The following is a 26748-nucleotide window of genomic DNA, read 5'->3' as shown; positions in this document are numbered from 1 at the left end:
AAGTTTACCAATTATTATTGCTTATATTATGTGTTGGGTGACAGACTTTTTCTTAAAGGACCATGTAGTGAATTTTTCAGGCCGATGGACTGGGGTGATCTGTCACAAGTACTCAACTCTGCCATAAACAAATGGGTGTGAACATGTTCCAGTAAAACTCTATTTACAAAACAGGCGCCCAGCCATAACTGAACAACCTCTGGTATGGAGAGTACTAAAGAAATTAAACTACTTGCCCACAATTTTCTACCAGATCAGGTTCAGAACCCAATTTTTCTAATAACCAATCTGGTGCTATTTTGCAGTTTTGTAAGTGGATTTCCTAGGGTCTGGAGAGGGAACTAACTTGATTTGTTATGAGAAGAGCAGCATTGAAAGTGAATTTTGTCTGCAGAAGCCAGGATTCCAGCAGTATCTACTGTTGCTTTTTTTTTGAGACGGAGTCTCACTCTGTCACCCAGGCAGGAGTGCAGTGGTGCAATCTCGGCTCACTGCAAGCTCTGCCTCCCTGGTTCACGCCATTCTCCTGCCTCAGCCTCTCCAAGTAGCTGGGACTACAGGCGCCCGCCACCACGCCCGGCTCATTTTTTGTATTTTTAGTAGAGACGAGGTTTCACCATGTTAGCCAGGACGGTCTCGATCTCCTGACCTCGTGATCCGCCCGCCTCGGCCTCCCAAAGTGCTGGGATTACAAGCGTGAGCCACCGCGCCCAGCCTAGTGTTGCATTTTCTAGTCCAGTTCCCCATTAGACTGGATATTGATTTCTTTTTGTTGCTGCCTCTCATAAATGAAGTTCATTTGTGGTGTGTGCTGTAATGTGAGGAACCAATACCTTTCTGTCCCTGCCCCTACCCTCTGAGTCTTCCCATCTTAATACAGTCTGCGTGGAAAGAAAAAGTAATCACCCATTACCCAAAACATGATCTCAGCAGGGTGTGTTTTAATATATCTCTAGCCTTTGGCCATGCGGGGTGGCTCACAACTGTCATCCTAGCACTTTGGGAGGCCGAGGCAGGAAGATCACTTGAGGTCAGGAGTTCTAGACCAGCCTAGCCAACATGGCGAAAGCTTGTCTCTACTAAAAATACTAAAATTAGCTGGGTGTGGTGGCAGGCACCTGTAATCCCAGCTACTCAGGAGGCTGAGGCAGGGGAATTGCTTGAACCCAGGAGGCAGAAGTTGCAGTGAGCCAAGATCACGCCACTGCACTTCAGCCTGGGCAAGACAGCAAGACTCTGTCTTAAAAAGTATATATATATGGCTGGGCGAAGTGGCTCATGCCTGTAATCCCAGCATTTTGGGAGGCCAAGGCAGGCGGATCACGAGGTCAGGAGACTGAGACCATCCTGGCTAACACAGTGAAACCCCATCTCTACTAAAAATACAAAAAAAAAAATTAGTTGAGCATGGTGGCGGGTGCCTGTAGTCCCAGCTACTCGGGAGGCTGAGGCAAGAGAATGGTATGAACCTGGGAGGTGGAGCTTGCAGTGAGCTGAGATCGCGCCACTGCACTCCAGCCTGGGCGACAGGTGTGAGACTCCGTCTCAAAAAAAAAAAAACATAGATAGATAGATAGATAGATAGATAGATAGATAGATATATATATACCATTCACCTATTTTCACAAACACAAAATGAAGTAGAATAAATGAATCAAGCCACTGAAGTGTCTTTCAGCTTTCTCTGTAGTCCTTTTATCTGCCAATTCCTCTGGGAAACAGCAGCATGCAGATGATCTTGTCACATGACTGGAGTATCTCTATACACAGCACACAAGTATCCAGATGGCAAGAATTGTCTTTGCTACCCCTACATCTACAGTTTACTTTGATGAGCAATTGGCTTCGTTATTTGGGCCACCACTTTTATATACATACTGGGTTTGGGGACAGCAACCAGCATTCTTGGCTAAGATAAATGAGGCTGGGCACAGTAGCTTATGCCTGTAATCCCAGCACTTTGGGAGGCCTAGGTGGGAGGATCACTTGAGCTTAGGAGTTCTAGACTAGCCTAGGCAACATAGCAAGACCTTAACTCTAAAACAATTTTTTTTTTTTTTGAGACAGAGTTTCACTCTTCTTGCACAGGCTGGAGTGCAATGGTGCAGTCTCGTCTCACTGCAACCTCCACCTCCTGGGTTTAAGTGATTTTCCTGTCTCAGCCTCCCAAGTAGCTGTGATTACAGGCATCCACCACCATGCCTGGCTAAGCTTTGTAATTTTAGTACAGATGGGGTTTTACCATGTTGGCCAGGCTGGTCTTGAATTCCTGACCTCAGGCAATCCGCTCACCTTGGCCTCCTAAAGTGCTGGGATTACAGGCATGAGCCACTGCGCCCAGCCAAAACAATTTTCTTTCTCTTTTTCTTTTTCTTTTTTTTAGACGGAGCCTTGCTGTGTCACCCAGGCTGGAGTGCAGTGGCGTGATCTTGGCTCACTGCATCCTCCGCCTCCTGGGTTCAGGCAGTTCTCTGCCTCAGCCTCCCGAATAGCTGGGATTACAGGTGCCTGCCACCGTGCCTGGCTAATTTTTTGTATTTTTTGTACAGATGGGCTTTCACCCTCTTGGCCAGGCTGGTCTTGAACTCCTGACCTCATGATCCACCCGCCTTGGCCTCCCATAGTGCTGGGATGACAGGCATGAGCCACTGCACTCGGCCAGAAGTTTTTCAATTAGCAGTACATAGTGGCATGCACCTGTAGTCCCAGCTACTGGAGAGGTTTAGGTACAAGGATCACTTGAGCCCAGGAGGTCAAGGCTATAGTCAGCTGAGATCAGGCCACTGCACTCCAGTCTGGGCAACAGGCTTTCTCAAAACAATGGGAGATATCTTTTCCAGCTTTAAGAGATGAGTGGTCCAGGCGCAGTGGCTCACGCCTGTAATCCCAACACTGAGAGGCCAAAGTGGGAGGATCACTTGAGCTCAGGAGTTCAAGACCAACCTGGGCAACATAGCAAGACCTCATCTCTACCAAAAAGGTAAAAAAATTAGCCAGGTGTAGTGGTGCACACCTGTGGTCCCAGCTACTCGTGAGGCTGAGGTGGGAGGATCTCTTGAGCCTGGGAATTGGAGGCCTCAGTGAGCCGTGATTGCACCACCGTATTCCAGCCTGGTAAACCGAGCAAGACCTTGTCTCAAAAAAAAAAAAAAAAAAAAAGACATAAAGGCCGGGTGCGGTGGCTCAGGCCTCTAACCCCAGCACTTTGGGAAGCTGAGGCAGGCGGATCACTTGAGGTCGGGAGTTCAAGACCAGCCTGTCTGACATAGAGAAACCCTGTCTCTACTAAAAATACAAAATTAGCCAGGCGTGGTGGCACATGCTTGTGATCTAGCTACTTGGGAGGCCGAGGCAGGAGAATTGGTTGAACCTGGTGGCGGAGGTTGTGGTGAGCCAAGATCACGCCATTGCACTTCGGCTTGGGCAACAAGAGTGAAACTCCATCTCAAAAAAAAATAAAACACATAAAGACATGAGTGAATAGCAGGCCCTACCAATTTTCAAAGTCTTGGTCACAGATAAGAAGACAAGGCTGGGCTAGGCGCTATGGCTCACACCTGTAATCCCAGCACTTTGGGAGGTCGAGGTGAGCGGATCACGAGGTCAAGGGATCAAGACCATCCTGGTCAACATGGTGAAATCCCATCTCTACTAAAAATACAAAAATTAGCTGGGTGTGGTGGCGCGTGCCTGTAGTCCCAGATGCTCGGGAGGCTGAGGCAGGAGAATCGCTTGAACCTGGGAGGCAGGGGTTGCAGTGAGCCAAGATTACACCACTGCACTCCAGCCTGGGTGACAGAGTGAGACTCCGTCTCAAAAAAAAAAGAAGAAGACAAGGCTGGGCAAGATGGCTCACCCTGTAATCGCAGCATTTTGGGAGGCTGAGGCAGGCAGATCACCTGAGGTCAGGAGTTTAAGACCAGCCTGGCCAACATGGTGAAACCCCGTCTCTACTAAAAATACAAAAATTAGCCGGGTGCGGTGGCACATTGTAATGCCAGCTACTGGGAGGCTGAGGCAGGAGAATTGCTTGTACCCGGGAGGCGGAGGTTGCAGTGAGCTAAGATCGCGCCATTGCACTCCTGCCTGGGTGACAAAAGTAAAACTCCATCTTAAAAAAAAAAAAAAAAAATATATATATATATATATATATATATACACACACACATACATATATACACACACATAGATAAGACAAAAAAGAAAGTCTTGGTCACTTTGTCACCATTATACCTGTTTGCACTCTTATTTCCTAGGCCAAGCATGGGGATCAGCATGAAGGTCAGCACTACAACATCTCCCCCCAGGATTTGAAGACTTTATTTCCCCATGGCCTTCCTCCTCGCTTTGTGATGCAGGTGCTCAAGACAGGGAATGGAACTGGAGGGAGCCCAGAATACAAGCTGCTGCTAGCAAAGGGGTGGGGCTAAATGAGAAGAAAATTTAAAAAGATGAAATTTAATCTGAAAATCAGAAATTCATCTGTTGATTACCTTTTGTGACTAGTACAATTACTTTAGGCTCATGTTTAAACAATATTGATGTTTTCCTCCTTGTATAGCCTAAGAAGATTCCAGTAATTTCAGCATCAAATAATTGTTTTAAATGAACTTAAAATTTGCCTTGGCAAAATATCATGAAAATAGTTAATATGCTGCACAAAAGCAAAATCATAATACACTCCTGAGCTAAATAGAAGCGATATTTTGATTAGATGCATTGGTTTTTATTCTCTTGTGGATTTTATGAAAATGTTATCAAACTTGCCTGTGCAGGTGAGTTTTAGCATGCGAGCCAGAGGATCTCATTTCTTTAGTGTGGTTTATTTCGGGAAATTAGATGAATAATAAGGGCATAACAGGCCGGGCGCTATGGCTCACGCCTGTAATCCCAGCTGCACTTTGGGAGGCCAAGGTGGAAGGATCACTTGGGCCCAAGAGTTCGAGACCAGTCTGGGCAACATAGAGAGACCTGTCTCTACAAAAATTAAAAATAAAAAATTAGCTGGGCACGATGCACACCTGTAGTCACAGCTACTCAGGTGGCTGAGGTTGGACGATCGCTTAAGCTCAGGAGGTGAGGGCTTCAGTGAGCCGTGATTGCACCACTGTACCCCAGCCTGGGCAACAGAGCAAGACCTTATCTCAAGCATAAAATAAAATAAGGTATAACAGGCCAGGCAAGGTAGTTTATGCCTGTAGTCTCAGCACTTTGGGAGGTGAAGGTGGGAGGATTGTTTGAGCGCAGGAGTTCAAGACCAGCTGGGCAATATAATGAGACTGTATCTTTATTTAGAAAAGAAAAACACGGGCAACCCGCTTGGGTCCCCTTCCATACTGTGGAAGCTTTGTTCTTTTGCTCTTCGCAATAAATCTTGCTGCTGCTCACTCAAAAAAAAAAGAAAAACATTTAGTCCTGTGTGGTAGTTACTTAAGAGGCTGAGGCAGGAGGATGGCTTGAGCCCAGGAGTTCAGGCCGCAGTGAGCATCATAGCTCACTGGCACTCCATGGCACTCCAACTCGGACAACAGAGTGAGACCCTGTCTCCAAAAAACAATTTTAATTAAAAAAAATTTTGTTGTTGTTAAGATTGGAAATGGGACACAACCAGAAGAAATCATCTGCAGTGGCACTTTAAACTGTTCCAAGACATTCACAGTACAATGTTTATTTAGCTTCAGGGTTGTGAGGTTCTATCTTCAACTAACTATTTGAAGTTGTTTTCACACTGGCTTAACCAACAATGCTCTGGAAGAACTTACACATTCTTCTCATAATTTTCATTTACATGAAGGCCTACTTCCTCACCATTGTTTGTGGATATTAGCATTGTCATACTGCCTAATATGACTTTTTTTTTTTTTAAATACTGCTCCTTTTGGAGCAGACCTAACTCACGGACAGTGTGCCCAGGGTAGATGACTTTATTTTATTATTATTATTTTAATTATAGAGACAGGGTCCCACTCTGACAACCAGGCTGGAGTACAGTGGCGTGACCACAGAACACTCTATATCTCTGACCTCCTGGGCTCAAGCGATCCTCCTGTCTTGGCATCTCAAAGTGCTGGGATTACAGGTGTGAGCCACAGCTCCCAGCCCTGATGTGACTTTTTTTTTTTGAAACAGAGTTTCACTTTTGTCGCCCAGGCTGGAATGCAGTGATGCAATCTCAGCTCAGTGCAACCTCCACCTCCTGGGTTCAAGTGATTCTCCTGCCTCAGCCTCCCAAGAAGCTGGGATTACAGGTGCTCGCCACCACGCCTGGCTAATTTTTATATTTTTAGTAGACATGGGGATTTGCCATATTGGCCAGGCTGGTCTCCAACTCCTAACCTCAGGTGACCCACCTGCCTTGGCCTCCCAAAGTGCTGGGATTACAGGCGTGAGCCACCATGCCCAGCCGACATTTGTTTTAATACCTTTATCACGTTTTTTTGAACATTGAACCTTCCATTAAGTTTGAAATTGCCTGTCAAATCCTACACCAATTCAATTGTTTTGTTAGGATTTCTTTTAAAAATATCAACACTGGCTGGGTACAGTGGCTCATGCCTGTAATTCCAGCACTTTGGGAAGCCGAGGTGGGCAGATTACTTAAGGCCAGGAGTTCAAGATGAGCCTGGCCAACATGGTGAAACTCCATCTCTACTAAAAATACAAAAATTAGCTGGGCATGGTGGCACACACCTGTAGTCACAGCTACTTGTGAGGCTGAAGCAGGAGAATCGCTTGAACCTGGGAGACGGAGGTTGCAGTGAGCTGAGATCGTGTCACTGCACTCCAGCCTGTGTGACAGAGCGAGACTCTGTCTCAAAAAAAATAAAAAATTAACACTATTTTAGTTACACTTACAAAGAGTATTTGTTAGATATACTTATTAGTAGACATATTTTAATATTTTCTTTGCAAATCAGTTTCACACACATTAGTGCTTCCCAAATTTCCCACCAAAGTATTCTGATAGCAAAAGGGGAATGAACACATAAACTCTGAAAGGTTAGTATGCTGGAGGTATGAGGTATGGATGGCCTTAGAGTTGTGAGGCAGCTGGTCACACCTGCTCCTGAGCCGCCATGTATTTAGTTCTAGAGAAAAAAGTCTAAATGGTTATTAGACCAGGTGCGGTGGCTCACGCCTATAATTCCAGCACCTTGGGAGGCTGAGGCGGGTGGATCATGAGGTCAGGAGTTCGAGACCAGCCTGACCAACATGGTGAAAGCCTGTCTCTACTAAAATTACAAAAATCAGCCTGGCATGGTGGTGGCACCTGTAATCCCAGCTACTGAGGAGGCTGAGGCAGGAGAATTGTTTGAACCCCAGAGGCGGAGGTTGCAGTGAGCCGAGATCACGCCACTGCACTCTAGCCTGGGTGACAGAGTGAGACTCCATCTCAAAAAAAAAAAAAAAAATTAACTAAAAATAAATTTTAGGCCGGGCGCAGTGGCTCACGCTTGTAATCCCTGCACTGTGGGAGGCCGAGGCGAGGGTATCACCTGAGGTCGGGAGTTTGAGACCAGCCTGACCAACATGGAGAAACTCCTTCTGTACTAAAAATACAAAATAGCCGGGCATGGTGGTGGGTGCCTATAATCCCAGCTACTCGGGAGGCTGAGGTGGGAGAATCACTTGAACTGGGAGGCAGAGGTTGTGGTGAGCCGAGATTGTGCCATTGTACTCCAGCCTGGGCAAAAAGAGTGAAACTCCGTCTCAAAAAAAAAAAGAAAAAAAAATTAAAGAGTTAATGTTTATTGAATTATTAACTTGTGTTAGAAATTTTAAGCATTTTTCTATATGCTTTCCATATTTACAGTGGCCCTAAGTGGTATACATAATTTTGTTATGAGATATATCAATTATTTATAGATTTCAGCTGAGATAGAATATATGATTCAGTAACAGGAATAATCAAAAGCTGACTATCATGTTACTTATTGCAGAATAATGTATTTCAGTTTTTAGCTAAGTTATATGGATAGATTTTCAAACTCAGTACCAACCCAGCTTCTCCTAACTGAATAAATTAGAGGCATGCAATCTGATGGTCTTGGTTGCCACTTTAGGCAGAGTATACCACACCCCACCCACTCCTTCCACACCCCACCCACTCTTTCCTTCTTTCCTATTTTATCAGGTGAAGACATTCAGTGAAGCTTGCCTGATGGTAAGGAAACCAGCCCTAGAACTTCTACATTACCTGAAAAACACCAATTTTGCTTATCCAGCTGTACGATATCTTCTGTGTATCCTTTCCTGCCTGCTTGGACCCTCATGAACCAATGCTTTCTCCCCTCAAATAAGGCAAAAGAAGAAATGAAAAAAAGTACTGTTGGCCGGGCACAGTGGCTCACGCTTGTAATCCCAGCACTTTGGGAGGCTGAGGCGGGCGGATCACGAGGTCAGGAGATCGAGACCATGGTGAAACCCCGTCTCTACTAAAAATACAAAAAATTAGCCGGGCGTGGTGGCGGGCGCCTGTAGTCCCAGCTACTCGGAGAGGCTGAGGCAGGAGAATGGCATGAACCCGGGAGGTGGAGCTTGCAGTGAGCCGAGACTGCGCCACTGCACTCCAGCCTGGGCGACAGAGCGAGACTCCGTCTCAAAAAAAAAAAAAAGAAAAAAAGTACTGTTGAGGCCGGGCACGGTAGCTCACACCTATAATCCCAGGAGTTTGGGAAGCCAAGGCAGGCGTATCACCTGGAGTCAGGAGTTCAAGACCTGCCTGGCCAACATGGCAAAACCCCGCATTTACTAAAAATGCAAAAAATTAGCCGGATGTGGTAGCGTGCACTTGTAATCCCAGCTACTTGGGAAGCTGAGGCAGGAGAATCGCTTGAACCCGGGAAGCGGAGGTTGCTGTGAGCTGATATCAAGCCACTGCACTCCAACCCCGTCTCAAAAAAAACAAAACAAAGCATAACTACTGTTCACAGTACAAGTGATCCTTCTAGTCATGTTTTCTTTAACAACATGTACTTTAGATGGAGAGAAGGGAACAGGAAAAACCCTCAGTCTTTGCCATGTTATTCATTTCTGTGCAAAACAGCACTGGCTGATACTACATATTCCAGATGGTAAGACCTTCCTGTTGTTTCTTCTGCCTGTTAGGTTTAGTTATCCTGTTACTGTGGTAGCCTTGCAACTTTAATTTTCTTTCCTTTTTTTTTTTTTTTTTGAGATGGAGTTTCACTCTTGTCGGCCAGTCTGGAGTGTAGTGGTGCAATCTCAGGTCACTGCAACCTCTGCCTCCCAGGTTCAAGAGATTCTTCTGCCTCAGCCTCCCAAGTAGCTGGGATTACAGGCGCCCACCACACCACCACACCCAGCTAATTTTTCTTTCTTTCTTTCTTTCTTTCTTTTTTTTTTTTTTTTGAGACAGAGTCTTGCTCTGTCACCCAGGCTGGAGTGCAGTGGCACGATCTCAGCTCACTGCAAGCTCCGCCTCCTGGGTTCACGCCATTCTTCTGCCTCAGCCTCCCGAGTAGCTGGGACTACAGGCACCCGCCACCATGCCTGGCTTATTTTTTTTGTATTTTTAGTAGAGGCGGGGTTTCACCATGTTGGCCAGGCTGGTCTCGAACTCCTGACTTCAGGTGATCCACCTGCCTCAGCCTCCCAAAGTGCTGGGATTACAGGCGTGAGCCACTGCGCCGGGCCTCAGCTTTAATTTCCTAACAGGGATCTGATAGCTAAAGGAAAAGCCTTTGCCAGTCACGATGGCTCAAACCTATAATCCCAGCACTTTGGGAGGCTGAGGCCGGAATATTGCTTAGAGCCCAGGAGGAGGCTGCAGTGAGCTGTGATCGCACCACTGCACTCTAGCGTGGACAACAAAGCAAGACCCTGTCTCAAAAAAAAAAAAAAAAGAAGAAGAAGAAGAAAAGCCTTTGCTCCAGATGTAGAGCAGTCTGAGCTCATCCATCATGATTTCTTCATGGTATCACTGCCAAGCAGATTACAAGGTGAAGTCAGTGTGACAAAAGGAAATTCGGCTAAAAGCTTCCTGAAGCCTTTTGATGCTAAGCAGTCCTTCTTTTGATACTTAATACCCATGGGCATAAAACTCTGCCTTAGAGGTCACCATGGAGTTTTGTTTTGTTTTGTTTTGTTTTGCCATCTGTTAACAGTCCTGAGTACCCATAGAGCCTTTTACCATTTATCAGCATTCTAGAGTCGTCAGTATGGATTGTCAAAACTTGCATTTTTCTCTTTTTTGTTCAGTGTTGTGTGCATCCACATTTTCTTTCTTTTTTAAACAACCCTGCTTATGTGACATCCACATTTTCTGACTTACCTTTCAAACCTGCCAGTAAGCAGAAGTGATATTTAATACAGTTGGTATGTTTTATCTATTGATTCTAATGATAATGTTTAGTCTAAGATGGACCTGACAAGGCCAGGCACAGTGGTTCAACAGCACTTTGAGAGGCTGAGGCAGGATGATTGCCTGAGCCTAGGAGTTCAAGGTTACAGTGAACTGTGATCACATCCTGCCTTCTAGCCTGGGTGACAGAGCAAGACCCTGTCTCAAAAAAAAAAGAAAAGAAATATATATGAGAAACTAAAGTCATTTCCCATAACTTAAAAGAGGCATAGAATATTTTGAGTCGAATACAGTTTCTGCCTGGCTTGTTTTCTTCTGCCTCTTTTTTTTAAAGCTCATCTTTGGGTGAAAAATTGTCGGGATCTTCTGCAGTCCAGCTACAACAAACAGCGTTTTGATCAACCTTTAGAGGCTTCAACCTGGCTGAAGAATTTCAAAACTACAAATGAGCACTTCCTGAACCAGGTGACTAGACTCCCAGAAGTTGAGTGCTAGGTAGTCCTTTTATGGATTCTTTGTGCCCTGAGTACCAATAGACTATGGAGAACTGATACTGGAGTTGGAATAACTGTATCATTTTTAATTTCTTTTATACATTTTGCCCACAGTGGACTCATAACTTGAAACTCATTTATTCATGTGAAATAAATAGGCAACAGTAAGTTGTTCCCATTTTGTGGGTAGCAAAGTGAAATCCAGTTGATTCATTGACTTTTCAAGGTACAGCCTCCAGTCCCTCGCAAGCACATTTCCAACTACATGATTTTCTCCAGACAAGATATTTTTAGGGAACCAGAAATGTATTGGAAAAATTCTTCTTTACACTGGTGATTCTTGGATACCCTGTCTAGACTAGGGGCCTTCAACTCTGGATATAAAGCAGAGTCACCTAAGAGCTTGTTAAAAATGCAGATACCAGGCCGGGCGCGGTGGCTCAAGCCTGTAATCCCAGCACTTTGGGAGGCCGAGGCGGGCGGATCACGAGGTCAGGAGATCGAGACCATCCTGGCTAACACGGTGAAACCCCGTCTCTACTAAAAATACAAAAAATTAGCCGGGCGTGGTGGCGGGCGCCTGTAGTCCCAGCTACTTGGAGAGGCTGAGGCAGGAGAATGGCGTGAACCCGGGAGGCGGAGCTTGCAGTGAGCCGAGATCGCGCCACTGCACTCCAGCCTGGGCAACACCCCCAAACACAGCCACAAAAAAAAAAAAAAAAAAAATGCAGATACCAGAGTCTCATTCTGGACATTTTCATCAGAATCCCTTATGTATGTTTCTTCAAGGCTCCAAGCAGAAATGGATGAGAAAACATTCACTTTGGTCAGGCACAGGAGCTCACATCTGTAATGTCAGCACTTTGGGAGGCCAAGGCAGGCGGATCACCTGAGGTCAGGAGTTCGAGATGAGCCTGGCCAACATGGTGAAACCCCATCTCTACTAAAAATACAAAAATTAGCCAGGCGTGGTGGTGCACACCTGTAGGCCCATCTATTCAGGAGGCTGAGGCAGGGGAATCTCTTGAACCTGGGAATCAGAGGTTGCAGTGAGCCGAGATAGTGCCATTGTACTCCAGCCTGGGTGACAGAGCGAGATATGTTCTCAAAAAAAAAGAAAAAAGGGCCGGGCGCGGTGGCTCACGCTTGTAATCCCAGCACTTTGGGAGGCCGAGGCGGGCGGATCACGAGGTCAGGAGATCGAGACCACAGTGAAACCCCGTCTTTACTAAAAAAAATACAAAAAAATTAGCCGGGCGTGGTGGCGGGCGCCTGTAGTCCCAGCTACTCGGAGAGGCTGAGGCAGGAGAATGGCGTGAACCCGGGAGGCAGAGCTTGCAGTGAGCCAAGATTGCGCCACTGCACTCCAGCCTGGGTGACAGAGCGAGACTCCGTAAAAAAAAAAAAAAAAAAAAGAAAAGAAAAAAGAGGTCAGGCGTGGTGGCTTAGACATGTAATCGCAGCATTTTGGGAGGCCAAGGTGGGCAGATCACCCGAGGTCAGGAATTCTAGACCAGCCTGGCCAACATGGCGAAACCCCATCTCTACTAAAAATACAAAAATTAGCCAGGCGTGGTGGCACACGCCTGAAATCCCAGCTACTTGGGAGGCTGAGGCAAGAGAATCGCTTGAACCTGGGAGGTGGATATTGCAGTGAGCTGAGATTGTGCCAGTGCACTTCAGCCTGGGTTACAGAACGAGATGCTGTCTCAAAAAAAAAAAAAAAAAAAAATGAAAGCATTCACTTCTACGTTGAGGTCTCTTACAGAACCTGAACAATAGATTAAAATGAACTCCTGTTAACCTTAGCCTCCAACCTTTTCAAGGGATGGTTTCACCCTTAGGCCAAGTAGCCTTTTTTTGGTTTTTATTTTCTTTGCTTGCTTTTAGATAAAAGTTCAAGAGAAGTATGTCTGGAATAAGAGAGAAAGCACTGAGAAAGGGAGTCCTCTGGGAGAAGTGGTTGAACAGGTATAAGAAAAAACACTGAATGTGTAACATGCAATAACAAGAGAAGACCTCTGGTAGCACCACAATCCACTGTCTCTCCCAATAGGGCATAACACGGGTGAGGAACGCCACAGATGCAGTTGGAATTGTGCTGAAAGAGCTAAAGAGGCAAAGTTCTTTGGGTATTTTTCACCTCCTAGTGGCCGTGGATGGAATCAATGCTCTTTGGGGAAGAACTACTCTGAAAAGAGAAGATAAAAGCCCGGTAGGAAAACTGGGTGTCTCTATCTTGTTTCTCTGATTTCTGGTTCCATCAGTGTGGAGGGTGGGTCTTAGTCTTGTAGACCATACAATATGTTTTCTTGCCCTAGGAATATTTGAAGATAAACAGTAAAGAGCTGGGTGCAGTGGCTCACACCTGTCATCCCAGTGGCCCAGGAGGCTGAGGTGGGAGGATCGCTTGAGGCCAGGAGTTCAAGACTAGGATGGGCACTATAGCAAGGCCCTTGCCTCTAAAAAAATAAGAAATTAGCCAGTAGCCAGCATGGTGGTACACACCTTTAGTCACCGCTACTGGAAGGCTGAGGCCAGAGGATCACTTGAGCCCTGGAGTTCAAGGTTGTAGTGTGGCATGATTGCAACACTGCACACCAACCTGAGTGACAGAGTGAAATCCCGTCTCTTAAAAAATATATATATGGCTGGGTGCAGTGGCTCATGCCTGTAATCCCAGCGCTTGGGGAGGCTGAGGCGGGCAGATCACCTGAGCTTGGAGTTTGAGACCAGCCTGACCAACATGGAGAAACCCATCTCTACTAAAAATACAAAATTAGCTGGGCATGGTGGCACATACCTGTAATCCCAGCTACTCGGGAGGCTGAGGCAGGAGAATCGCTTGAACCTGGGAGGCGGAGGTTGCCGTGAGCCAAGATCGCACCACTGCACTCCAGCCTGGGCAACAAGAGCGAAACTCTGTCTCAAAAAAAAACCAACCATATATATATATTCATATATATGTATATATACACACGTATATTCATATATATGTATATATACACACATGTATTCATATATGTATATACACACATATGTATTAATATATGTATATACACACATATATTTGTATATATTCATATTCATTATGTATAATGAATACATATATGTATTCATTATATATGAATATACATATATATTCATATATGTATATATAGTATTCATATATGTATGTATAATCATATATGTATATATACATGTATATATGTGTACACATTCACATATACATTCATATATGTATACATATACATTCATATATACATATTCATATGTGTATATATACATATACATTCATATATGTATATATACATATTCATATGTGTATATAGATACACATATATATTCATATATATATGTGAAGATAAACAGCAAGGCCTGGTGTGGTGGCTGATGCCTGTAATCCCAGCACTTTTAGGAGGCCAAGATGGGTGGTTTGCTTGAGTCCAGGAGTTTGGAGTTTGAGATCAGCCTGGGCAGCACAGTGAAACCCCATCTCTACAAAAAATATAAAAAACTAGCTGGGCATGGTGGTTTGCACCTGTATGTCGCTCCAGCTACTTGGAAGGCTGAGATGGGAGGATGGCTTGAGCCCAAGAGGCAGAGGCTGCAATGAGTGGAGATCGTGCCACTGCATTCCAGGCTGGGCAACAGAATGAGACTCTCGTCTCAAAAAAAAAAAAAAAAAAAAAAGATAAACAGTAAAATGGAATCAGAGGAGGAGGTAATGCCAAGAGTTCCACTATTCATTGAAAACGAAGGGAGTATGTTGTGGAAAGAGAATGACAGCAGAAGCTATGTTTTCTTTCTTTCTTAATTTTTTTCTGTCTTTTGATTCTTTTTTCAAAATGAGGCCAGATGGTCTAAGCAGAGGAGATCAGAAGCATCAAAATGGGGCTGGTTTGGGGCAGTGGGTGTTTTTCTCAGTTACTGTTAATCTCCAGAGGCATGGCAGTTCTAGGGCCAGAGGCTATGTGGCTTATCCTAGAGGGAGTACCTTCAGGTATACAATTATGTCTTAGTTGAGGGTTTTAAAAAAATTGTTGCCGGGCGCAGTGGCTCATGCTTGTAATCCCAGCACTTTGGGAGGCCGAGGCGGGCGGATCACAAGGTGAGGAGTTTGAGACCGTCCTGGCTAACACGGTGAAACCCTGTCTCTACTAAAAATACAAAAAGTTAGGCGCTGGTGGCGCGCGCCTATAGTCCCAGCTACTCAGGATGCTGAGGCAGGGGAATCCCTTGAACCCAGGAGGTGGAGGTTGCAGTGAGCCCAAATTGCACCACTGCACTCCAGTCTGGGCAACAGAGCGAGATTCCGTCAAAAAAAAAAAAAAAAAAATTGTTGTCAGTTGTTTCAGGAGAACATCTAGGAAAGGCACGTGATGATCTCTTCTCTCTTTCTGTCCAATATGCAGATTGCCCCAGAGGAATTAGCGCTTGTTCACAACTTGAGGAAAATGATGAAAAATGATTGGGTAAGTGCATATGATACCTCACACATTTCAGAAAGAAATGTATTTTCATTTTCATTGCTAATACTTTACAGTCTCTAATTTTATGGACAGTAAGTTATTATGTCTTACTTAACTCCTGTATCTGTACCAAGTTAGAAATAAAGTCTGAATTAAAATCTCTCTGTATATATGGTTTATAATCTTTCCAAAGTAAGTTTATTCAAAACCATTTTATTTAAATATTGGCCTAATTTTATTTTGCTTGCAGACATTTAAAGTGTTTTTGTATCTCCTTACCGTCTTTGGAAAAGAGTTTGAGACCCACAAATATGTCATGGTAAATTTAAAATCAGGTAGCAGTTTATTGTCAGAGCCAAATCTGGAATAACCAATTTAGTTGCCATTTAACTGTGCTAGACCACACTTTTCTAACACTGCATGCCCAAGAAAGAAAAAAAACATCTACAGATGATTAATGCAGTTTTCCATCCTTTTTAACTTTTTCCAGTTCAGCCTTTTCTCTTTTCTTTCAGCATGGAGGCGCCATTGTGTCGACTTTGAGCCAGACTGGGTCTCTCTTTAAGCCCCGGAAAGCCTATCTGCCCCAGGAGTTGCTGGGAAAGGTCAAGTCAAAGGAAAATTTGTTTCTACTTAGATTGTTATCCTGTCTAAAGAAAAAAAATTTTTTTTTTTTTGAGACGGAGTCTTGCTCTGTCCCCCAGGCTGGAGTGCAGTGGCACGATCTTGGTTCACTGCAAGCTCTGCCTCCCGGATTCACGCCATTCTCCTGCCTCAGCCTCCCGAGTAGCTGGGACTATAGGTGCCTGCAACCACGCCCGGCTAATTTTTTGTATTTTTAGTAGAGATGGGGTTTCACCGTGTTAGCCAGGATGGTCTCGATCTCCTGACGTCGTGATCCGCCCGCCTCGGCCTACCAAAGTGCCGGGATTACAGGCTTGAGCCACCGTGCCCGGCCAGAAAAATATTTTTATTAATCTATTTATTTTGACATAATTTCAGACTTAGAGAAAAATCATATTCCTGTATGCCCTCCCCTGGATTCCTAAAATATTAACTTGATCATCATTGCTTTATCCATCTGTCTTTCTCCAGAGTTTTTCTTTTATTTTTTTTGAGACGGAGTCTTGCTCTGTCACCCAGGCTGGAATGCAATGGCGCGATCTCGGCTCACTGCAACCTCTGCCTCCTGGGTTCAAGTGATTCTCCTGTCTAAGCCTCCTAAGTAGCTGGGATTACAGGCATCCACCACCACGCCCGGCTAATTTTTTGTATTTTTAGTAGAGATGAGGTTTCACCATGTTGCCCAGGCTGGTTTCAAACTCCTGACCTCAAGTGATCTGCCTACCTCAGCCTCCCAAAGTGCTAGGATTATAGGCGTGAGCCACGGCGCCCGGCCTTGATGCTTCTTTGTCTCCAAATAATGTCTCATTCCTAAAAACAAAGATACTCTAATATACCCTGAGCATAATTATCAAAGTCAGAAAATTGACATTGATATCATAGTTTTACCTAATTGGTGGAATTTATTCTGATGTAGCCAGTTATCCCAGTATCTTTTATAGAAAAGTAAATCCCAGATAATGTGTTATATTAAGTTGTCATGTCTCTGGCCGGGTGCGGTGGCTCATGCCTGTAATCCCAGCACTTTGGGAGGCCCAGGCAGGCGGCTCATGAGGTCAGGAGATCGAGACCATCCTGGCTAACATAGTGAAACCCCATCTCTACTAAAAATACAAAAAATTAGCCGGGCGTGGTGGCACGTGCCTGTAATCCCAGCTACTTAGGAGGCCGAGGTAGGAGAATCGCTTGAACCCGGGAGGTGGAGGTTGCAGTGAGCCGAGATTGCGCCACTGCACTACAGTGTGGGTGACAGAGCGAGACTCCATCTCAAAAAAAAGAAAAAGTTGTCATGTCTCTTTGGTCTCTAATCTGTGACAGTCTGTCAGTCTTTGTCATTTGAAATCTTAATCTTTATGTTTTTGGCATGTGCATGCCAGCTATTTTGTAGGTCACTTTTGGGGTTGTCTGAGGTTTCCTCCTGAATAGAAGTGATGTTAGAAGTGATGACATGTCTGAGTGAGTGCATCCTATCAGGAGGCACACGAAATCTCTTTCTGCCATTACTGGTAATGATTTTGGAACTGTTAGCTGAGGTGTTGTCCATCTGGTTTCTCTTCAGTAAAGTTATTATTATTATTATTTTTATTTATTTATTTATTTTTTTTTTTTGAGACGGAGTCTCGCTCCGTCGCCCAGGCTGGAGTGCAGTGGTGCGACCTCGGCTCACTGCAACCTCCGCCTCCCGAGTTCACGCCATTCTCCTGCCTCAGCCTCCCGAGTAGCTGGGACTACAGGCACCTGCCACCGCACCCAGCTAATTTTTTGTATTTTTAGTAGAGACAGGGTTTCACCGTGTTAGCCAGGAAGGTCTCGATCTCCTGACCTCGTGATCCGCCTGTCTCGGCCTCCCAAAGTGCTGGGATTACAGGCGTGAGCCACCGCGCCCGGCCCAGTAAAGTTATTATTTTGCTTTGGAATTAATATGTATGTTGTAGAGATATACTTTGAGACTAGGTAAAGATCCTGTTACTTCTCAAACTTCCACCTACTGGTTTTAGTATCTGTTACTTTAGTTATACCTGGAATGGAGCCTCCGCACCTGGTATGGACTTGTGGATTTTTATTTAATAGAATCTAAATCATTACCATCACTTTTTATTTTGGTGCTCAAATCATCTTAGATTTGGCCATTAAAAATTCCTTCACTGGCCGGGTGTGGTGGCTCACGCCTGTAATCCCAGCATTCTGGGAGGCCGAGGCAGGCAGATCACGAGGTCAGGAGTTCAAGACCAGCCTGGCCAATATAGTGAAATCCTGTCTCTACTAACAATATAAAAATTAGCCGGGTGTGGTGGTGCGCGCCTGTAGTCCCAGTTACTCTGGAGGCTGAGGCAGAAGAATCAGTTGAACCCAGGAGGCGGAGGTTGCAGTGAACCAAGATTGCGCCATTACACTCTAGCCTCAGCCACAAAGCAAGACTCTGTCTCAAGAAAAACAAAAAACAAAAAAACAATTCCTTCATGGCCAGGCGTGGTAGCTCACAGCTGTAATCACAGCACTTTGGGAGGCCAAGGCAGAAGGATCCCTTGAGCTCAGGAGTTTGAGACCAGCCTGGGCAACAAAGTGAGACTCCATCTCTACAAAAAAAATTTTAAAACTAGCTGGGCATGGTGGCATTCACCTGTAGTCACAGCTACTCTGGAAACTGAGGTGGGAGGATCGCTTGAGCCCAGGAGGTCAAGGCTGTAGTGGGCCCTGATTTTGCCAGTGTACTCCAGCCTGGGCAATAGAGTGCGGCCCTGTCCAACAGGAAAAAAAGCTCCTTCAAGGTAACTTCTATATCCTTTTAACATGTCCCCATCATTATTTTTTTGGAGACAGGGTCTCTGTCACCCAGGTTGTAGTGCAGTAGCACCATCATAGCTCACTGTAGCCTTGAGCACATGCCACCACACCCAACACTGAATGTTGTCTTTTTCTTTTCTTTCCTTTTTTTTTTTTACAGGCATTGTCTTAACTATGTTGTTGCCTAGGGTGGTCTTGAACTGCTAGCCTCAAGCAATCCTCCCACCTCGGCCTCCTAAAGTGCTGGGATTACTGGCGTGAGCCACCATATCCAGCTCCTATCATTCTTTGACCACTTCATTTTCTGTCATAAAAATATGTTCCAGACCCCTCTTATACTTCCCATGCCCGGCCCTGGAATCTCCATTTCTCCAAAGAGCGTTGGCTTATTTTAGAGGAGACTGGTATTTAGCAACCAAGGCCTGAGTCCTAGGTATACTCACTGCTACTGAGGTGTCCTTTCTCCTAGGCCCTCACAGCAAAGTTCATAAATAGATGTACGTACATACATGTATGTATGTATATGTGTGAACCATATGCATATACATGTTTATACACATTCACACACATCTGCGTTTGTTTTTCTAATCATATTAAAAAACTATGAGTTCCTACTGGTAGCCAATTCCATGCTAGCATCACAGCAGTCATTATACCCTTTCCATATCTGTAACTCTAATCTAAAATAATGAGAAATCTGCTGCCAGTAGCCATATTATATTTACTTATTAGCTCAATACTAGAATATATGAAAAGTAGTTTCAGATTTGATAGCTCTCAGGCCGGGCGCGGTGGCTCACGCCTATAATCCCAGCACTTTGGGAGGCCCAGGCGGGCAGATCACGAGGTCAGGAGATCTAGACCAGCCTGGGCAACATGGTGAAACCCCGTCTCTACCAAAAAGACACTCAGACACTCTGGAGGCTGAGGTAGGAGAATCGCTTGACCCTGGGAGGCAGAGGTTGCAGTGAGCTGAGATGTGCCAATGCACTCCAGCCTGGGCGACAGTGAAAAAGAAAGAAAAAAACAAGTTCCTTGGGCCGGGCGCAGTGGCTCACACTTATAATCCCTGCACTTTGGGAGGCCAGGGTGGGTGGATCACCTGAGGTCAGGAGTTCAAGACCAGCCTGGCCAACATGTTGAAATCCTGTCTCTACTAAAAATACAAAAAATTAGCTGGGCATGGTGGCGCAGGCATGTAATGCCAGCTACTCGTGAGGCTGAGACAGGAGAATTGCTTGAACCCAGGAGGCAGAGGTTGCAGTGAGCCGAGATCACGCCATTGCACTCTAGCCTGGGCAACAGGAGCAAAACTCAGTCTCAAGAAAATAAAAAAAAAAAGAAATACAGTTTGATTGCTTCATTTGTTTCCATCTAGAGTATTTTTCCCATTATTTTTATTTTTTATTTTATTTTATTTGAGATGAAGTCTTGCTCTGTCACCCAGGCTGGAGTGCAGTGGTGCAATCTCGGCTCACTGCAACCTCCACCTCCCAGGTTCAAGTGATTCTCATGCCTCAGCCTCCCAAGTAGCTGGGATTACAGGCATGCATCACCACGCCTAGCTTTTTTTTTTTTTGAGATGGAGTCTTGCTCTGTCACCAGGCTGGAGTGCAGTGGCTTAATCTCGGCTCACTGCAACATCCACCTCCTGAGTTTAAGCAATTCTTGTGCCTCAGCCTCCCGAGTAGCTAGGACGACAGGTGCATGCCACCACGCCCGGCTAATTTTTGTAATTTAGTAGAGATGGGGTTTCACCATATTGGCCAGGCAGGTCTTGAACTCCTGACCTTGTGATCTGCCCACCTGAGCCTCCCAAAGTGCTGGGATTACAGGCATGAGCCACCGTGCCCGGCTAACTTTTGTATTTTTAGTAGAGACAGTAATTTTGTGTTTTTAGTATCTTCACCATGTTGGCCAGGCTGGGCTCGAACTCCTGACCTCAGGCAATCTGCCCTCCTTGGCCACCCAAAGTGCTGGGATTACCAGCATGAGCCACCATATTCCTTTGAAAATATGAAACATTAACTTTGTTTCAAAAGTCAGAACTGTCCAAAATACATACACATAATATGTATGTGTGTGTGTGTGTGTGTGTGTGTGTATTCACACAAGTAGCATCTGCCTCCTCAAGCATTGCCTTTTTCTGTGTGTGTGTGTGTAGACATGGTCTTACTCTGTCACCCATACTGTGACAGTATGTGTAGTGGAGCAATCGCAGCTCACTGCAATCTCAACCTCCCGGTCTCAAGCAATCCTCAGCCTCCCGAGTACCTGGGGCTAGAGGCATGCAGCACCAATCCTGGCTAATTTTTGTATTTTCTGTCGAGACTGGGTTTTACCACATGGCTCAGGCTCATCTGGAATTCCTGGGCTCAAGCAATACGCCCATCTCAGCCTCCCAAGGTGCTGGGATTACAGGCGTGAGTCACTGTGCCCAGCCACCTCTTTTTAATATATAGTATTTGTGGCCAGGTAGAGCACGAGTAGCCAGCCACCATATGTGGAGTCCTGTATCAGGCAATGTTGCCAGAGAATGAGAAGCAGAGTTACATAGAAGAAAAACAAAAACCTTGCCTTCAAAGTGCTTAAGCAGAGTTTGTCTGTCTGGTGCTTTGTCCCTTAACTAATATGTTTCCTGATCCTTTTTCTTCACCAGGAAGGATTTGATGCCCTGGATCCCTTTATTCCCATCCTGGTTTCCAACTATAACCCAAAGGAATTTGAAAGTTGTATTCAGTATTATTTGGAAAACAACTGGCTTCAACATGAGAAAGGTCCATCATTTAGTTTTTTCCTATCAGGGCTTTGTGATCACAGTAGAATCCCACTCAGTCAGAGCCTTGATCTCTTCTTCCCTTAACAACAGCCTCTAATTTGTACTTTATCCTTTATCTTGACTTCTTTCTGGCTGATAAATGGTACAGAAAGGTGGGTGGGAGGTGGTTAAGGTTTAATTTACAAAAGAGATTTTGGCCGGGCGCGGTGGCTCACGCTTGTAATCCCAGCACTTTGGGAGGCCGAGGCGGGCGGATCACGAGGCCGGGAGATCGAGACCATGGTGAAACCCCGTCTCTACTAAAAATACAAAAAAATTAGCCGGGCGTAGTGGCGGGCGCCTGTAGTCCCAGCTACTCGGAGAGGCTGAGGCAGGAGAATGGCGTGAACCCGGGAGGCGGAGCTTGCAGTGAGCCGAGAGCGCGCCACTGCACTCCAGCCTGGGCGACAGAGCGAGACTCCGTCTCAAAAAAAAAAACAAACAAAAAAAAAACAAACAAAAAACAAAAGAGATTTTATCCCTAAATTTTCCATGATAAGGGAACAAAGCCAACGCCATCCACTGGGCAGAGTTTCCAGGTAATTGGGTTCCTGCCACATTCTCCTTATTGAATTTATTCATTCAACAGACTTCACTTGAGAGACTTATGCTGGGACACCCACAGAATAATTCATACTGTGTGAGGGCTACTCCAGCACCTAAGTAAATCTTTGCCACACCTGTCCTAGTATATGTACAGAAATTAACTTTCAGCACTATATTTCATCTACTCTGACTGAAAGCATTCCATCTGTTCATTTATTTGCCCTTGACCTCACCTTTGAATATGAGAGGGGATATAGAAGACAAGCTAAGGCTGCTCTATCACTAGATAATAGAGTTAATAGTAATTGGAGGCCTGGTGCGGTGGCTAACGCCTATAATCTGCACTTTGGGAGGCCAAGGTGGGAAGATCACTTGATGTCGGGAGTTTGAGACCAGGCCGGGCAATATAGTAAGACCCCATCTCTATTGAAAAAAGCAAAAAAAAAAAAAAAATACTATTTGGAATAGCTTATTAAAGGAGTACAGTGAAGAGTGTAAGACTTACTATAGCATGTTAAGTTGGGACGCACAATAGACAGATTTCTAAGAGTTGGGAGATGTCACAAAATCCTGAAGTCCAGAAGACACTCTTGGAGTGGAGGGAGAGCTCCATGCTGGATTGGAGGAGTAGACACAGAAAAGGAAATAATGCATACAAAAGAACAGTAGCTTGTTGGGGTGAGAGTCTAGAAGTAAGATCTCTTGGGAGATGATAATTACCTCAGAACGTAATTTGGATATGGTAGCCTCTGACTACACGATTTTCTGGGGAACACAGTGCAGCAGGAGGAAACTGCCACTTACCTGTGTTTGTCTCCATTTTAGCTCCTACAGAAGAAGGGAAAAAAGAGCTGCTGTTCTTAAGTAACGCGAACCCCTCGCTGCTGGAGCGGCATTGTGCCTACCTCTAAGCCACGATCACAGCATATAAGGAAGACAGTGGACATCTGCTTTAGGCTGGACCCAGTAAGATGAGGAAGTGGGGCAGTACACAGGAAGAGGAGCCAGGCCCTTGTACCTATGGGATTGGACAGGACTGCAGTTGGCTCTGGACCTGCATTAAAATGGGTTTCACTGTGAATGTGTGACAATAAGATATTCCATTGTTCCTGAAACTTTATATCAGTTTATTGGATGTGGTTTTTCACATTTAAGATAATTATGGCTCTTTTCCTAAAAAATAAAATATCTTTCTAAAGTGTTGTGTTAGATTAATAATATGGAAGGAGTCTTTAGATTGGCCAAATTGCATTTCTCTGATATTCCTCTTGTTGCAGGTCAGAAGAGATCAATTCTACAGAAATTTCCAGTGGTTCTGTTGAAGCTTTATGGAATTCAGCATGTCAAAATTCACTGCTGGCTGGGCACAGTGGCTCATGCCTGTAATCCCAGCACTTTGGAAGCCCAAGGTGGCAGACTGCTTGAGTTCAGGAGTTTGCAACCAGCCTGGGCAACATGGTGAAAACCTGTCTCTACTAAAAATACAAAAATTAGCTGGGCACGGTGGCATGCACCTGTAGTCCAAGCTACTCGGGAGGCCGAGACAGGAGAATTGCTTCAACTTGGGAGGCGGATGTAGCAGTGAGCCGAAATTGCACCACTGCAGTCCAGCCTGGACAACAGAGCAAGACTCCGTCTCAAAACAAACAAACAAATAAATAAATAAATAAAAGTATACTGTACTGTTTTACATGACAGACTTCAGCATCTAAGGATGTTGCTACCTGGGGGAAGTGGGGTCCTGGAACGAATCCCACATAGGTATGAGGAATAACAATAATGGAAAATCAGGTATCTTCCCTTTCTCCCAGTGCTTTTCTAAAAGGAATTTCTGTTACCAAATCCTAGAGATAGAATTCTACATAAATATATACATGGCCGGGCGTGGTGGCTCATGCATGTAATCCCGCACTTTGGGAGGCCGAGGCGGGCAGATCACTTGAGGTCAGGAGTTTAAGATTAGCCTGGCCAACATGGTGAAACCCCATCTCTACAAAAAATACAAAAAGTAGCCGGGGGTGGTGGCACATGCCTCTAATCCCATCTACTTGGGAGGCTGAGGCAGGAGAATCGCTTGAACTCAGGAGGTAGAGGTTGCAGTGAGCCGAGATCATGCCATTGCACTCCAGCCTGGGTGATAGAGACTCTGTCTCCAAAAAAAAAAAAAAAAAAAAAAATATATATATATATATATACACACACACACACATATGATATCTATATCATGTATAACGTCTGTTATATGTATATATAATATATAATGTATAAGTATTACTATTAATATGTTGTTACTTTGATATATATTAAAAATATATTTACTTTGATAGTAATATGTTGTTATCAAAGTAATATACTAATAGGTTGTATATTATATATTGTATATGACAATATATAGTATATTACTCATAATATTGGGTCCTATATATTATGTACATGTATTATATATGTTCTATATATTTTATATATACAAATATATTTTTAATTTATATTTATATATTTTTAAGAGACAGTCTTGCCCTGTCTCCCAGGCTGGAGTGCAGTGGCATGATCACAGCTCACTGCAGCCCCAACTCCTGGGCTTAATCAGTCCTTTTACCTGAGCCTCCCAAGTAACTTGGGAACCCAGGTGTGTGCCACCACACCTGGCTAATTTTTTAGTGTTCGGTAGAGACAGAATGTAGCTTGGTTTCCCAGGCGATGCAATATGGCAAAACCTCAAGAGTGAGACCCAATCTCTAATAAATAAATAACTTGAACAAAATAACTGCTAAATGTACACTAGAAACCTGTCGCCCAAGCTGGAGTGCAGTGGCGCGATCTCGACTCACTGCAAGCTCCGCCTCCTGGGTTCACACCATTCTCCTGCCTCAGCCTCCCGAGTAGTTGGGACTACAGGCACCCGCCATCACACCCAGCTAATTTTTTGTATTTTTAGTAGAGACGGGGTTTCACCATGTTAGCCAGGATGGTCTCGATCTCCTGACCTCGTGATCCGCCCGCCTCGGCCTCCCAAAGTGCTGGGATTACAGGCGTGAGCCACCGCATCCGGCCTAGAAACCATATTCCTGATGATAATTTAAAAGATCTAACTAAATGGAAAGATACTCCATGTTCATTGATTGGAGTATTCAATAATAAGATGGCAGTTATTCCCATATTGACCTATAGATCCAATGCAATCATTATCAAAATTTCAGCAGGTTTTTTGCAAAACTGGAAAACTGACCAAGCACGGTGGTCCATGCCTGTAATCTCAGCACCCTGGGAGGCCGAGGTGGGCAGATCACTTGAGCCTAGGAGTTTGAGACCAGCCTGGGCAACATGGAGAAACCTAGGCTCTACAACAAATACAAAAATTAGCCAGGTATGGTGGTGGTGTGTGCCTGTAGTTCCACCTACTTGGGAGGCTGAGGCAGGAGGATCACTTGAACCCCAGAGGTTGAGGTTTCAGTGAGCCGTGATCATGTCACTGCTCATCCTCAGCTGCAGAGTAAGACCCTGTCTCAAAAAACAAAAAGGAAATAAAAAAGGGAAACTGACCTAAAGTTTATGTTTTTATTAGTATTATTTTGAGACAGGGTCTCACTCTGTTACCCAGGCTGGAGTGTAAGGCCACACTACAGCCTCGACCTTCTGGACTCAATCCTCCCACCTCAGCTCCATGAGTGGTTAGGACTACAGGCACACACCACCACACGTGGCTAATTTTGATTTTTTTTTTTTTAATAAGGATGGGATCTCACTATGTTGCCCAGGCTGGTCTCAAACTCCTGGACTCAAGTGATCCACCTGTCTCAGCCTCCCAAATTTCTGGGCGTATAGGCGTGAATGACTTTGGCCAGGCTATAACCCTATCGTCTGTTTCTGGGAAGACCTAATGCACCCAAACACAATGCTACCTTCAAGAGACAAATCTAAAATTGCAAGTAAAAATTCAAAAGAGGGCCGGGTATGGTGGTGCACGCCAGCACTTTGGGAGGCCGAGGCAGGTGGATCACCTGAGGTCAGGAGTTTGAGACCAGCCTGAGTAATATAGTGAAACCCCGTCTCTAGTAAATACAAAAGCATCAGCCGGGCATAGTGGCGGGCACCTGTAATCCCAGCTACTTGGGAGGCTGAGGCTGCAGTGAGCCGAGATCGCACCACTGCACTCCAGCCCGGTGACAGTGTGAGACTCCGTCTCAAAAAAAAAAAGTAAGGATATAAAAGATTGAGTAGCATGATTAACACTTGTCCTAATGGAAGTATTTTTAAAAATTGAATCCCCAAACAATTTTTTTTGGTAGAAGTTCTTTTACATTCACATAATATACTTTATTTATTTATTTATTTATTTATTTTTTTTTTTTTTGAGATGGAGTCTCGCTCTGTCGCCCAGGCTGGAGTGCAGTGGCTCAATCTCGGCTCACTGCAAGCTCCGCCTCCCGGGTTCACGCCATTCTCCTGCCTCAGCCTCTCCGAGTAGCTGGGACTACAGGCGCCCGCCACCACGCCCGGCTAATTTTTTGTATTTTTAGTAGAGACGGGGTTTCACCGTGGTCTCGATCTCCTGACCTCGTGATCCACCCGCCTCGGCCTCCCAAAGTGTTGTGATTACAGGCGTGAGCCACCGCGCCCGGCCAATATACTTTATTTTTAATAGCCTAACTACAGTTATCCTTTTCTTTAACCCAGGAAGACAGAAAA

General features: G+C 44.9%; 1 protein-coding gene across 6 annotated transcripts in view; it reads left to right on the top strand.

Annotated features, from left to right (window-relative positions):
* The window catches only part of DAP3 (death associated protein 3), a 52686-nt gene extending 28953 nt beyond the window's left edge, over positions 1-23733 (top strand). For 5 of the 6 annotated variants that reach the window (XM_032154295.2, XM_032154289.2, XM_032154290.2 and 2 more), the window contains 10 exons: positions 4257-4358; positions 8135-8243; positions 8982-9074; positions 10659-10789; positions 12709-12789; positions 12875-13033; positions 15234-15293; positions 15806-15895; positions 21358-21475; positions 22888-23733. In XM_032154295.2, the coding sequence (XP_032010186.1) occupies positions 4257-4358; positions 8135-8243; positions 8982-9074; positions 10659-10789; positions 12709-12789; positions 12875-13033; positions 15234-15293; positions 15806-15895; positions 21358-21475; positions 22888-22973 (1029 nt within the window). In that variant the 3' untranslated portion in view covers positions 22974-23733. The remainder of the gene's footprint in view (positions 1-4256; positions 4359-8134; positions 8244-8981; positions 9075-10658; positions 10790-12708; positions 12790-12874; positions 13034-15233; positions 15294-15805; positions 15896-21357; positions 21476-22887) is intronic. The other variant, XM_032154293.2, reaches the window with a different exon arrangement.
* Positions 23734-26748: the final 3015 nt, after the last annotated feature.

Source organism: Hylobates moloch, unplaced genomic scaffold, assembly GCF_009828535.3.
Source record: "Hylobates moloch isolate HMO894 unplaced genomic scaffold, HMol_V3 SCAFFOLD_5, whole genome shotgun sequence".
Taxonomy (NCBI): domain Eukaryota; kingdom Metazoa; phylum Chordata; class Mammalia; order Primates; family Hylobatidae; genus Hylobates; species Hylobates moloch.
The sequence above is the reverse complement of the archived record's forward strand: the minus strand, read 5'-3'. Positions and strand labels throughout refer to the sequence as shown.